At 36.7% G+C, this 15,231-nt stretch overlaps 2 protein-coding genes across 4 annotated transcripts; one reads left to right on the top strand and one right to left on the bottom strand.

Moving 5' to 3' along the window:
* The first annotated feature begins 398 nt into the window (after window positions 1-398).
* On the top strand, window positions 399-5,720 carry LOC109193336. 2 transcript variants are annotated; one of them, XM_019344196.1, is made up of 11 exons: window positions 399-1,058; window positions 1,405-1,491; window positions 1,765-1,908; window positions 2,058-2,794; window positions 3,086-3,174; window positions 3,294-3,397; window positions 3,491-3,590; window positions 3,913-3,988; window positions 4,098-4,212; window positions 4,300-4,802; window positions 4,914-5,027. In XM_019344196.1, exons 1-11 carry the CDS (start codon window positions 767-769, stop codon window positions 4,923-4,925), a joined length of 2,259 nt encoding a protein of 752 aa, XP_019199741.1. In that variant the 5' UTR covers window positions 399-766; the 3' UTR covers window positions 4,926-5,027. The 2 variants fall into 2 exon arrangements, with proteins under 2 accessions (XP_019199741.1, XP_019199740.1); XM_019344195.1 differs by having other exon boundaries at window positions 407-1,058; window positions 4,300-4,831; window positions 4,914-5,720.
* Window positions 5,721-5,795: 75 nt separating this feature from the next.
* LOC109193337 (O-glucosyltransferase rumi homolog) lies at window positions 5,796-9,789 on the bottom strand. 2 transcript variants are annotated; one of them, XM_019344197.1, is made up of 6 exons: window positions 9,440-9,789; window positions 7,405-7,955; window positions 7,118-7,310; window positions 6,837-6,901; window positions 6,501-6,711; window positions 5,796-6,282 (listed from the first exon to the last, which is right to left on the bottom strand). In XM_019344197.1, the coding sequence occupies exons 1-6, from the start codon at window positions 9,626-9,628 to the stop codon at window positions 5,914-5,916; spliced, it is 1,578 nt and encodes a 525-aa protein (XP_019199742.1). In that variant the 5' UTR covers window positions 9,629-9,789; the 3' UTR covers window positions 5,796-5,913. The 2 variants fall into 2 exon arrangements, with proteins under 2 accessions (XP_019199742.1, XP_019199743.1); XM_019344198.1 differs by having other exon boundaries at window positions 5,817-6,282; window positions 7,405-7,952.
* Window positions 9,790-15,231: the final 5,442 nt, after the last annotated feature.

Below are 15,231 nucleotides of genomic sequence, written 5' to 3'. Positions count from 1 at the left end.
TTTATGGAATCTAAATAATCTTTTTTTTTTTTTTTTTTTTTTTTTTGATCTAGATGGAGGGGAGCAAGCCCTAGGAACCTTAATGATCGTTTCTCTCGGTGATTCTTCTCAGCCAAGTACGACTCAGCCTATCCTCTTCAAGGCTACTCCTAATTCTTCTCGGTGGATCTATGGGTTCACTCCACGTGCTTCCAGAGTTTATAAAATATAAAATAATTTTACATATATTCTTATTTTCTATTCTCATTATTTACTCTATATAATGTGTAATGCTTTGATTGCTTAATATAATAGGAATTCATGATTTTATCCATTATTTTATTTTATTTTATTTTATTTCCTCTAATAAATTATTGGGCTAGATTTGGATAATCCGAACCCAAATGCTCAAATCTAATACAACCTGGTACTTTGATTTGGCAACAGGAAATGATCCAGTTAGAAATTCTGATCTGATGATCGGGAAGTTCCTCTCGTAGCAAACAGCAGGGATTAGATAAAGATCAATACAGACAAACAGGACCCGTATTTGCAGTTTTGCACGTAGGTTTAATCATAGTAAGAGAGAGAGAGAGAGATGCATAGGTCGTTCACCATAACACGATACAGACAAGAAAAACCCTAGAATTTTACTTCAAACATTCTCTATATCTTATACATGTGTGCACGAGTGGGAGAGACGCATTTTGATGCTCTTCTGTACTGAAAAGCTCCACTTTAGCAACTATCTTGCATTTATCCCAACTGCAAATTTGACCATTCAGAGATGAGTTCTTTGACTGCAACATTGTCCCCGACCTCGTTCCACCTCCGATTAGCTTTCAATTGTAGAAAACCGTCAACCGTGTTGTTACGGGTGCGTGTTGGGAAGAAGGATTGCAATAGACTGCAGCATTTACTTTCTATTGGAGGGCATACTCACGCGAGAAACCGTAATTGGCTGGAAAGACGCAGTGTTTTGGTTAATTCCATTTCTCCAGTGGATGGATTCGCTGGATGGTCTGGAACTGATGGAGCTGAAACATCGAGTGAGGCTCCGCAGAAGCAATCCGTCGCAGGTAAGCCGTGTCATTTGACTTCCTGCCTCTGCGTGCGTGTGTATGTATGTTCATATATGAATACACATTCCTATTTTGATGTGTATTAAATTTTACATAATCACGTTTTAATTGATTTAGATAATTGCATCACTTCGACATGACTAGTAAAATTGGTAAATAAATTTGTTGGTGAATTCATCTCTTCATCAGAGTTTCATGTGAAATGAGGACGGCAAGTGTTTATTAAGTTACTTATATCTTTAGATTGATTGAAATTTTGACATTACATTAGCAAAATGGAAAAAGTGAAAAGATGCTTCATTGGTTCTATCATGAATTAGTAACAGTTCTGGAATACTTTCAGGGCTTGTGGGAGCAGGAGTAGCCAGCATTATCCTAGTGGCTGGGATTATCTTTGCTGCTTTATCAATAAGCAAACGCAGCATGTCCAGTAAGCAATGCTTATACTTTAATGAATATGAGCATTAAGAACATTACTTTTCACATTTAAGTTTCCTCTTTGTCATAAACTTGTACTCTCTTGTATTTTATATTGGTCTCCATTGTTACTATGCCTTTAAACTAGTTAGGTTACCATTTTCCATTAACTTTACAGCTTTCAATAGCATGTCCCTACTTTTCCTATAAATACTCAATTACATTTGCTGTCTGTCAGTGCAATACTCTCTCTAGTAGATGTTAGAATTGCGAGCTTATTACACAGGATTGAAGCAGCATATGGACCCTTTGACAACCCAACAAGAAATGTCAGTCATGGGTGATAATAATCACAATGATAGAGTTGAATTAGAAAAAGATGCCCTCAAGAATGAAATGCAAGATAGTGACAATCAAAACAGCGAGGCAGGTATAGACAATGAACCCTTTTTACATCCAACAAAGTGCGAAGATGTTGGAAATAAACTTAATAACAGTAGCAGTGCGAGGAACACATTTTCAGTAATAATTACACAATTGGCAATGCCTCCACTAAACATGGTTTTCATAATGAAACAGTGAATGATAACACTTTATTTGCAACTGAAGCCATATTTCAATCACCTGATGCTGGAGTTTCGGCAGAATCTTTCACTCACTCAACCTTTGATAGTAAAGAAGTCAGTTTTGCTGCTGAAAAATCATTATTAATAAATGAACAATATGGGGAGAACTTTGATGACACCAATACAAGTCGTGTACCAGCTCCTAGCCCCAGTTCAACAAATCAAAGCATGGATCACAGGGAAGGAGTCTCTGATTTAGGAGAAACAAGAGACTCTGTCTCTTCATTTGATTCACCAACTGCTGAATCTGTAACCTTTAATCCCTCAGTAAATGCACAGTCTGACACTGCTTTAGAACCTATTAATACAAGTGATCAGTATTTAGAGGCTAAAAGCTCAGTTTCTGTTGAGAATGTTGATACGAGCAATATGCTAGAGTTTCCAGCTGAAGGAGACGAGTTATTTCTAGAAGTCCATAGTGCAAACAGAGATGAATTATCAGGAACAGTGTTGGAGGGCACTGGTGTGGATCTTTCTGTTAAGAAACAAAATGAAAATGTTCATAAGGATATCAATGGAAGCAGATCAAGCTATGAGTCAGTAAATTCTGAAGCTATCTTTATCTCTGCCGGCATACCTGCTCCATCTTCTGTCCCTGCAGCTCTGCAGGCACTTCCAGGAAAGGTGCTAGTTCCTGCTGTCATTGATCAAGTCCAGGGTCAGGCACTAGCTGCGTTGCAAGTTTTGAAGGTACTTTTGTTTTCATTTATTTAAACTTTGCAAAAATGTTGGTTAGTTTTGAGCTCAATCTAATCTCATTCTGCTGAGAATATCTGGATTGAAATGGATGCACACAAAGTTAAAAAAAATTTGTTATCCCTGCGACCCTGCCTATTCCACCATTAATTATTTATAGGTATCAAGCTTGTCACTAGCCTAGTTAAAGAAGCGTAACTAAGGTACATATATTCCAGGAGTGGTCAAGATCATTGTGCAAATATGTGTAATTGAACCTGTTAATTTGATATCTTTACATTTTAGGTTATTGAGGCTGATGTTCAACCTGGAGACCTTTGTACTCGCCGTGAATATGCTCGCTGGTTAGTTGCATCAAGCAGTGCTCTATCAAGGTATACACATCTTAAAACAGATCATCATGTTGGTAGTATTGATACTGTATTTGAAGCTGGTGAAGATGTGCCTGAAATATCTGGCTGAATTGCTTACAAGTTATCCTGATTTCTTGTAGGACCACTGTCTCTAAGGTCTATCCTGCAATGTATATTGAGAATGTCACTGAACTTGCCTTTGACGATATTACAACTGAAGATCCTGACTTCCCTTGCATACAAGGTCAAGCCTAAGACCTGTGATCTTCTAAGTAGAAGTTTTTGCTGTATTCAACCAATTATATTCCTCTAGTTTCTGAAGATCTGGACATTTCAGGCTTGGCTGAAGCTGGTCTCATCTCCAGCAAGCTGTCAAGACGGGACACACAGTCATCTTCAGATGGAGACCAAAGTCCCCTATTCTTCTCCCCTGACAGGTAAGTTCCACATGAGATGTTTTGTTATGATGCTGATGACAAGTAGTAATTGTCTATTTATGCGGAAATCACATTCACGACTGGTTTGAGAGCTCTTACCTGTCCCATTGGGATTTTGGTCAACTTGCAAATAGATTATAACCTCCATGACCTCAAGCATTGCTATTGTTCTTGTATGATTTCCAGATTCATATTCCTTTAATAACTAATCAAGGTTCTGAATATTGTTATTGTCTTAATCATGTTTTTTAGTGCCCTGGGTTTGGGACCAAATGACATTTTCATTGGATTCTTATCTAATGCACACAAAACTTTGCTGCAGTCCTTTGTCACGCCAGGATCTTGTCAGTTGGAAGATTGCCCTAGACAAAAGACAGCTTCCTCTGGTTGACCAAAAGGTTGCATTTGCACACGTTTACAAGTTTATTCCTTTCATTGTGCCTGGACATCTATAGAAATGACTAATTAAGTTCAAGTGCAAACATTTTTTTTTTCTCCCTCGGGTAGACCTTGAGGCAACTCTCAGGGTTCATAGATATTAACAAGATCCATCGAGATGCATGGCCTGCTTTGGTAGCAGACTTGGCATCAGCGGAACAGGGAATAATAGCCCTTGCATTTGGTGAGTCATGTCCTGCTTTAATCATTACATTTGTTTCTTATATATGTGCATGAGGATGTCTTATTCTTATTATTAATTTCCTTTCAGGGTATACAAGACTGTTCCAGCCAGATAAACCTGTGACAAAAGCTCAAGCTGCTATTGCCCTTGCAACTGGTGAGGCTTCTGACATTGTTGGTGAAGAGCTTGCACGTATCGAGGCTGAATCTATGGCTGAAAAAGCTGTCACTGCACATAATGCTCTAATAGCTGAAGTGGAGAAAGATGTCAATGCAAGTTATGAGAAGGAACTCTCATTCGAAAGAGAAAAGATTGATGCAGTGGAGAAATTGGTTGAGGAGGCAAGGCGAGAATTTGAGAGGTTAACAGCTGAATGGGAGGAAGAGAACCTTGCCTTACTGAAGGAGCGTGCTGCTGTTGATTCAGAAATGGAAGTTCTTTCGAGGTTAAGGCGTGAGGTAGAGGAGCAGCTACAGACACTTATGAGTGAGAAGTTGGAGATTTCTTATGACAAAGAAAGGCTCAACAAGCTTCGGAAAGATGCTGAACTTGAAAATCAAGAGATAGCAAGGTTACAATATGAACTAGAGGTTGAGAGAAAAGCACTGTCCATGGCTAGGCAAGGCAGTAATCATTTTCATCAAATTATGGTTTCACTTGTTTCTCCTCCAATTCATATATTCTTTAATTCTTTTATGCAGGGCTTGGGCTGAAGATGAGGCTAAAAGAGCTAGAGAGCAAGCAAAGGCCCTGGAGGAGGCAAGAGAACGCTGGGAGAAGCATGGTATCAAGGTTGTTGTTGATAATGACCTACAGGAAGAAGCAAATACTGGTGTCACATGGCTAAGTGCTGGAAAGCAGTTGTCAGTTGAAGGAAGCATATCTAGGGCAGAGAATTTGGTGGACAGATTGAGGGGAATGGCTGATGCTGTAAGAGGAAAATCAAAAGATACAATTCACAAAATAATGGAGAAGATACTTTTGTATATTTCCGTACTAAGGGAGTGGGCACAGAGAGGACGAAGGCGGGCAATAGTGTTAAAAGATACTGCCACATCAAAGATCAGTAACTCTTTTGAGTCTGTGAAGCACAGCTCTGCTGAACTTGGGTCAGCTGTCGGAGAGAGAGTTAAGCGATTTGCTGTTGATAGCAGGGAAGGACTTGAGAAAATTTCTCAGAAATTCAGAACATAAGTCGCCATGCATCCTTGCAAACATCTCTTTTGTACTTTGGTTGGTGAGGAGCTGTAATTCCTCCCCGGCAATTTCCTTTGTACTCTTGCAGTCTTGCTAATAAGAATATTCTTGCAGAGCTCTCATAATAAGCGAATTTAGAATTTGCAGTGAGGTTTTGGAATGGAAAGATTGCAGTGATATTTAGAACTGGAAGATTATTATTTCCGCTACTTGTTGATTGTGCTCACTTTTCGTCCCTAGGCTCTTATATTATGATCCATTTTTATTAAATGGGACCTGTCTCACAGATTGAGACTCATGAGACGGTCTCATACATTTTTTTTTTGTTTAAACTTTTTTGCCTTGGATCTGAACAGTAACAGTGTTAAATTAGCAGTGAATTAAGAAAATATAAATACAGATAATAATTAAGCAGGATGTGTGTACAAATATGCAAATATAAATAATCTACAGGTAGAGGTAGGTGTAAGCATGACTGTTGTATGTATGGTATGGTATGTGCGATTAGATATCAAGGTTGTTTTGATGGTGCCAGTATTGTTTTTCCCAGGACTCCACTTGCTTGATTGAACTTTCTCTGGTACTCACGATAGCATTAAGAGTTGCAGGATCAAAGGGAGGCGGCATTGTGCAGGGCGCAGTGGTGGATGGAGCAGCTTTGACCAGAGATTCCATCATAAATTGCTTCTCCAGTCCGTTTGCGCCACAAACCATCTTCTCCGAACAAAGCTCAACTGCCTCTGGAGGTACGGTTGGTTTGTATTTCAAGAGCTTGGCATACTCGCTCAAAAGATGGAACATGTAGTCGTACACATATTCCATTTTCAATTCCTCCTGAATATATTTGCTTCCTGCCATGCCAATCTCTTGTGCCTGTATGTTATGTTATTAATACACATTATTATCCATCATTTAATATTTACAGCTGCATATATATATAATATATGAATGATAGTGAAGTATGAGCAGTGAAGAAACATAAGGCGGCATAGAAAAGAGATAGAGAATGAAGAGCAGTGTAGCTAGTTTTGATCAAGTTAAACAACATAATGATAATAATAATAATATATTATTTAGGATGAGCTAGCTACCTGTTGATGATGATTATTGCCCCAGTCAACAGCATGCTTAATAGATTTGCATTTGTCATCATCCCTTATAGGCCAATAGTGCTTCATTGGCATCAAACCTCTGGTGTAGAAATCGTAGTATTTGGGCTTCACTAGTAAAGTTGGAGAATCACATGCTAAGATGTATTTCTCACTCACAGACCATGCAGATCCTTCAATATATATCTTGTATCTGTGCATTATTATATTATATTATATTTAATTTAATTTAATTTGCACAATCAGATAAATAGCTAGCTAGATAGACATGTGGGGGCATGCATTGCACACACACACACACATATAAAATTGTTTTACCGGTGAATGCACTGGTCGGCTAAGTTAGACTGCTGGTAACCTTGCTTATGTTCCTGAATCCAATCCTGAAAGAAAAAGTGAAAATATTGGGGGAGGCGGTAAATGGCTAAGTTGAACAATTAGTGGTTACAAGATTGTTGTGTGGAGGCCAAGAATTAGTGATGAGGGGATTGTTGTGCTAGCTATATATATATATATATATATATATATATATATATATATATATATATATATACACACACACGTGTGGGCATGAGAATGGAAATTAGGTAGGTAGGTACCTGTGCATAGACACGAGCACCCCAATCCTGCTTTTCTGATACATTACATTTGAGCAGATCCTTTCTGGTTGCAGCAACTTCAGGATTTCCCTTCCAGTATGCATATGGCTCCCTGTCCACCCATTTAATCTTCACATTCCCTTCTTTGAGGTCCTTTGATAATCCCTCCCATGGCTTAATATTGATTTCAGGCCTGATAGATCCAATTCAAACATTAGGTACTATATATACATAGGTAGATACTAGCAAGCAAGCAAGCAAGCAAGCTATACATACATGATACATACCATCCCCAGAATGACCAATCAGGAAAGACAATATCCCAAGTAGCTTCATCCCCGCAGTAGCGGAACAAAGCTGGGGGGGCTGTAGTGGTGTCATTTAGAACATAACTTTGTTTTTTGATGACTGGCCAGTCAACAGTATCGAACATTAGATCCAAATCCGGCACTTTACCAGGATACCTCCGCAACAATTGTAAAATACCCCACAGAGTAAAAGTGTCTCTACTTTGAAATGACTTTCTGTAATTGTGAATATACGCAATCCCATTCACTATGAGCAGCCGAAAGTTGGCTGTCCTCCTCGCACTCATCACCATCTCTCTGCTAATACCACTCTCCCTCCACGCCCACAAGTCATCATAGATCCAACGGAAGTAATCTGGACATGTTGATGATGATTGTGTTGGTGAATCTTCAATCCTCCTCAGCTTTGACTTTGATGATGGGTAGTAATTAGCAGGGCAGCTTGCCATGGGAGTTCCAACTGAACAATTCAGTGGAGGGATTTCATTTTCAATTATTTTTTTATGAGATAATCTTGTTGGATTATGCTGCTGCATGTTTGGAGTAGTAATCTTGTAAGTTTCAATTGTTTCGGAAATAATAATAATAATAATAATAATAATAATAATAATCATAAGTTCATTTAATTTGTTTGGTGGCGGTGGTATCTTCTAGTTTAAATGGTCATGCCACAATAATATTATGACTAAATGAGAATGTTCTAATAAAAAAAAAAACTAAAAGTGAATTGTCACCTATAAATTTAGGATCGAAAATGAAATTAACTCAAAATAAAAATAAGAAATAGAGATTGAGATTCTATATAATAGAATTCTACTAAATTGTGCACGTCATAATAAAACATCATTGTCCAAGGAAGTTGATCGAGGATGTGAAAGTTATATTATATTATATATGTAAATAAATGTGAAAGGACAATTATATTATTGTATATTTTCAATTGATTAGCAAGGATTAGTGGTAGCGTCCAGCCGTCCACATCATACATATGCAATAATGCATGTAATGTGGGGCAAATGGTGCGTTTAAGTCCAAACTTAGGACCGAATTGAACCATTGCAATTTGAGTTGAATACCAACACTAAAAACAATACAAATTAATAAATTAAACAAAACAAGCTAAGCTAGCTTGGTAGATTATATTGGTAAGGTGGGTGAGAAAAATATTCTTATTTTAAATATAGACCATTGTTTTAAAACAGTATTTTTAAACGTGTATGTGTTTCCCAAATTTTGAAAACAAAAACTGAAAAAGGAAAAAACAGAAAGTAAAAAGTCTATTAAAGTAGAGCATATATATAACCAACATAGTTGGCGCGGTTGTTGTTCAGCACTTTGTTCCAGTGTTAAATAGAGGGTCAATTCTGTAATTTTTGGTCGTCTTTTTACTCCACCTGCGAAATCCCTCTCTTTCAAGTATGATTCTATAAGCTACAAAGTACACAGAGAAATGAAATTTCAACTGGATCGAAAATGAATAGAGTTTTTTCTTAAAGGAACTTTAATTTCAGATTTCCAAGAACAAATTATGTCTTATTCCAAGTAGCACTCCAGAAAAAAAAAAAATGTTTTTTTTTCATCTATAATGATTCAACTCTCCAGAAATCACACACTTTTTTTTTTATTTAAATTATGGATGATGGGTGCTGAAATAGGCCCCTTGACATCCTTTATCTCTCTATCGAAAATTCGGGATGAAAGTTTCATAGAGCTATAGAGGATCGAGAAACATCCCATGCAGCAATGGCACAAATGTGGAGTGTAGAAGAAATCACAGTTCTTAGTTCAGTATTTTGGATTTCGCAGGTGGAGTGAAAATTAAAGAAGACAATATTGAAATGACAAAATTGACCCTCTATTTAACACTAACTTAATAAATTGAAAACGGAAAATTTGAGCAAAAACACTAATGTCTGAGACTACATTAGGTCATTGTATCGTTTATGACGAAATTGAGAAAAACCACAGACTATTTTTGGTATTTACTCGAGGGAGAGAGAGAGAGTATACTTACTGCGGTGACAGTGGAGTCGAGCAAACGCGTGGAAACGAACGCGCCGACGCAGAGAACCATAAAAAAGAAGACGGCAAGTGAAGAGCGCGGCAGAGTCTTAATCGCCGGTAATGGTCTCCAGATGGTGTCTGTAAAGTGCCTGGCGCCCTCACTAGTCTCTCTCATTTTCAATATATGCGGACGCACCATATTACGTATATACACTACCTAGCTAATTAGCTAGTTAGCTACCAGCACAATTAAGCATAGATATAATATATGATATCATATCGACTAACTCGAGGTAGGCCGGAATTTTGTGTACGTGTATATATATATAGGCGTGGTAAAGCAGGTGTCGAGAGAGAGGGAGAGGCGGGAGGGGTTGAGTTGCTACTTGCTTGAAATGTTCTGATGACTTCTGACTATATATATATTGCATTTGCATGTGACTGCTATGACTAATGGCACCTAACAAGGCAAGATTTTCTTCATCAATGATGGCGACAATACCTTTTAACTTTAATTATTATTTCTTTTTCCCCCAACTTTAATTATTATTAGCTAATCGTTTAGTATACTAATTAGACGTAAAGATCGAAAAAGAAAATTAATAATTAAGACTTGTATTTGTGTGAAACTAAATCATGGATCTTGCCAAGTATCTTATGCTCAGATGACATGTAATGACTTCTTTCATGTGGGAAGTCATGAGATCGATCCTCAGTGGAGGCGTTATTGACTCTGTGTGCTTCATTAGGTAGAGAAAGTATTCAAAAAAACGTTATTGACTCTGTGTGCTTCATTAGGTAGAGAAAGTATTCAAAAAAAATCACGGATCTTAATCAAATTGTATCAAATTGTCATTATACTTATAAAGTATATAATTCAAATGTAAATATTCTACTCCGATCTCTTTTTCCGTAACAGGGCGTTTGGGGGAAATTATCAGGAATAGAATTACTGGGAATTTCAATTCCAATGTTTGGTATACATGAGAATTGAAAGAGAATAAGTAGTATAAAGTCAAAAATGTCCATTATTGTTGTTAGACATTAATTTTAGGTTAAAAAAGGAAGGGGTAATTTTGACTCATCATTATCTTTTTTTCTCAGGAATTAAAATCTCAGGGGGGGACATGGGATTTTAATTTCATGAAAATGGGGGAATTGCAATTCCATGGAATTGCAATTCCCTCCAACCAAACTACGAAATTTAATGGCCTTTGGATTAGGTGGGAATTAAGTGGGAAGGGAATTTAAAATCCCTCCAACCAAACGCCTTGTAATTGTTTGCTACATTTACTTTTTGCATGACTTTTACAGCACGTTTGGTTCACGGAATGAATTTTGAGGTAATAGGAATCCTATTGCATAAGAAATGGAATAGGCAAGGAATAGAATAGGAATTGTATTCTATTGTTCGGTTCGCGGAAGGAATAGACATTAGGAATTATATTATAGTGTTCGGTTGATTTAAGGAATAGAAATGAAATATGTTTTAAAAGATATAAATACCCTTATAAAAATATGTGATGGTGGTGGTGGTGGTGGCGGTGGTGGTGGTGGCGGTGATGGTGGTGGTGGCAGTGGTGGTGATGGTGCTGGGGTGGTAGTGGTGGTGGTGGCAGTGGTGGGGGCGACGGTGGTGCTTGTGAAGGTGACGGTTGAGGCAGTGGTGGTGGGGGCGGCGACAGTTGTGGCGGTGGTGGTGGTGGTGGTGGCGGTGGTGCTGCTGGGTGGTGGTTCTGGTGGCGGTGGTAGTGGTGGTGGCGGCGGCAATGGTGGTGGCAGTGGTGGTGATGGTGGTGGTGGCGGTGGTGGTGCTGGGGTGGTAGTGGTGGTGGTAGCGGTGGTGGTAGGGGCGGCGACGGTTGTGGCGGTGGCGGCGATGGTGGAGGCGGCGGCGATGGTGGTGGTGGCGACGACGGTGGTAAAATAGGATAAATTTATATATATGATAAAAAAATTAGGTTAAAGAAAGGGGTAAAAAAGAAAATAGATTCTAAAATATATTCCTGAGCCTTCAGTAATAGGCTAATACTAGGGGGGCCCCTAGTAATAGCTATTACCTTATTTGAGGTAATAGGCTATTACCAGGAATATTATTCCTGGTAATAGAAATGGTTACCAAACAAAGGAATAGACCTATTACTAGGAATGCTATGCCATTCCCTGCATATTCCGTGAACCAAACGGGTCATTAATGCAACAGAACAAATGTTACTAGTTTTTCAATTTTGTCCCTCAAAAGTATATGTCATTTGTACAACATACAATTGTACTTACCTCATTAATTGTCTAAAAATTTGAAAAAGTCAAAAGAGTAAATTGGAAAGGTAGAATGCTAGTTATGTTCAATTTTGGAATGATAACACTATTTTGGGACAAACTAAAAAGGAAAGTAAGACATATAAAATTGGACGTAGAGAGTAATACTTATATATGTGAAATGTTACTTCTACAAGAAATTGTAATACTTGTTATAGAAAATTTAATGTCAATTTAAATTAAAAATAAATAACTATTTATATTATGATAGATATTGTAATACTTATATGTGAAATTTTGATACTATTTACGATAAAATTAATTGTTACTAATGATAAATATCGTAATACTTGTAACTGAAATTGTAATATTTATACACCAAATTATTCTCTACAACCTGACCCGCCTCATGGATCCATGAGACAGTTTTACACAAATTTTTACCAATAATTAAAGATGGGAATGAATGAGTGATGACTTATGAGGGATCTCGGGTTAACCAGAGAAAATTAAATTTATCTTAAAGTTAATGTAATGAGAAAATTGAAACATGTATTTCATTTCAACTAATAATTTATGTCTGATTTCTATTAATCTAAGTTTCTCTTTTGCTCTCCAAAAAAAACTAAAAAAATAGTTTAAGTCTGATAGTTGAACGTAGTGCACATTTATATTTATATATTATATGGTCAACAGAGATGATAAATTTAATATAATTATATAGGGGCATAGAAGAGACTAAGATAGTAAGATCATGGGAAGACGTAGCAATGTCTTAAAATAGATGTATTCTTTTTTTGTTACTTGATATTTCACACCACCTGCTACTCATACTCGTTTGAGATCACACAAAGACACAATGACTTGAACTAAATATCCCTTTTTTGTCACTTGATTTTTCACACCACCTGCTAGTCCTACTTGTTTGAAATCATACAAAAACACAATGTCTTAAAATAAATATCTCCTTTTTTTGTCACTTAATTGATCTTTCACACCACCCGCTGCTCTTGCTCGTGTTACTGCTGCTTGCTTTATATGAGATATAAGGTTTGGTCCTCTGATCTAGATCAAATCCAAATCATCCTCAAAATTTTGGGTATTTAATGTCAACAATTACTTAACCTAGCTTTCAATTAAATTAATTGATACAACCCTTTTAGGATCAAACGTTTATCACTATGCTAAAAGTTATAACTTGCTGCGAAGACGCAACTTTATTTTTTTCTTAATACCACGACATTTTTGAGAAATAGAGTGTTGGACTTGACCCTTTGCTGGTTTCTGCTCAACAATCACTTGTTAGTCTTAACTGCACAATTCGAACACGTGACCTGATTTTGATACCACTTTTTAGATCAAGCTCTCATAACGAAGGCGCAACTTCAATTCATTTCCTTATACAACCACATTTTTGAGAAGCAAGGTGCTGGACTTAATCCTTCACCGACCTCTGTCGAACATTAATCTCCCTAGCCACCAATTACCGGACTTGACACTTCACCGGTGTCTGCCCAACACACCCTACATCCCATCCCAAGTAATTAAAATTTATTTAGTTTCAGCCTTCAATTAATATCAAAAGAAAAACAAAATAAGAATTAAAATAAAATGTCAAATACTATAGATTACTACTATTATAAAACTTTGTTTCTTTTACTCCCCAGCCTACTTTTACCGCTTCCTGCCAAACAAATTATTATGACGCATAGAATCGAAAGCACCATAGCATATAGTAATATTTGCCCCTTTTCCTTATGGGTGAGGTCAGCAGGTCAACACAAACATTTCAATCCATTGAGGGAAATGTAGGGAATTTAAGTAATGACAAATAATCAAGCTATTTTAGCATATTAACTTACAAAAATATAAATAACTCCAAGGTTTAGGTAATTCAGACAAAATCCAAATACAGAAAATTAGAAAATCAACACTCCACGTAAATTAAATGAAGAGATCAGAAAAATAATACTTCAAGTACGGGTGTTAGTTAAACATACGTATGCGGTATGTACTACACCTACCTACAAACTCTTGATACAAATATATAATCGTACAAGTAAATAATCTAATTAATAATACCTTATCATTTTAAAATACCACTTGTTATAGGGTAACACTTGTGTGACACCGTTTTACAGGTCTCAATCTGTGAGGCAGGTCTTATCTTTGATTAATGGGTCAAATATTCGATTAAAGATAAGATTTTTGGCCTCATTAATCAAAGATCCGACCCATCTCACGGATTGAGACCCATGAGACGGTCGCACATAAATTTTTGCCCTTGTTATAACACTGCTTAAGTGGTAGAGATCCGGCTTTTTTTTTTTTTTTTTTTGGGAAACATAAATTATGTCATTCTCAAGGCTCTCAAGAATTTCGCTTGGAGGTCTCTCGAACCTAATCCAGTCACATCTCTTTCTAACCACTATCTTAGCAACTTTATTATACTCTCACTGCTGGAAATTTCTCTATTTCTGTCCAACATTTTCATCCAACAATAAAGTTGGTCAATAATTTGTAAAAAATCACAACATTCCGTGGCAAATAGAAGTGGATGGACAGTTGGACGGAAATTCCGTCCAACTGTCGCACGTTGGACGGAATTTCCGACCGACACTAAATATTGGTCGGAATTTCCGTCCAACAGTTACGCGTTGTACGAAAAATCGAATTGACCAGTTGGCGAAATGTAAACTGGTAGGTATTATTAATTACCGAACAACAAAATGTTGGACGGAAATTTGAATGTTTAAGCTTTCACTGCGTTTTCTTCAACTTTCCTCCATTTTTACTCTCTTCTCCATTGTAAAATTTGCTTCTTTGTTCGAAATTAGCATAGGTAACAACATATAGAGTTATTTTGGACAAAATATATTCTAAATTCAGGTATGAGTTAAAAATAATAGCTTTTAATTTGTATTTATGTATAGTATATGGATATAGAATTGCAATGTTATTATATAAAATCCTTTATTTATATATATATATATATATATATATATATATATATATATTTATTTATTTATTTATTTATATTTATTTATTTATTTATAAAATCGAATATATTATACCATATATATGTATGGGTTTTATAATATATATATATATTCCCGTGCGGTTGGACACACCTTAAACATTAACATGGCGCACCTTAAGTACACAAATTACCATGCACATTAAGCACACAAACAAAACACCTTAAGAATACAAATTACTCATATTAAGTACATAAACTACGCACCTTAAGTACAGAACAAAGCACATTAAGCACAAAATAATCCACGCACTTAAGAATTTAAAATGGTTCACATTAAGCACAAACTCACGCACATTAAGCACAAAACCCATGCACATTAAACACAAATCTCACACACCTGAAGCCCAAATTCACGCACTTTAAGTTTTACCAACTACTCACATTAAGCACAAAACCCACGCACCTTAAGCACAAACTTACGCACATTAAGCACAAAACCCACGCACCTTAAGCACAAATCGCACGCACCTTAAGCACAAAACTCACGAACTTTATGTTTTAAC

Source organism: Ipomoea nil, unplaced genomic scaffold, assembly GCF_001879475.1.
Source record: "Ipomoea nil cultivar Tokyo-kokei standard unplaced genomic scaffold, Asagao_1.1 scaffold1868, whole genome shotgun sequence".
NCBI lineage: Eukaryota > Viridiplantae > Streptophyta > Magnoliopsida > Solanales > Convolvulaceae > Ipomoea > Ipomoea nil.
Note: the sequence above shows the minus strand (reverse complement) of the source record. Positions and strands in the feature narration are given on the sequence as shown.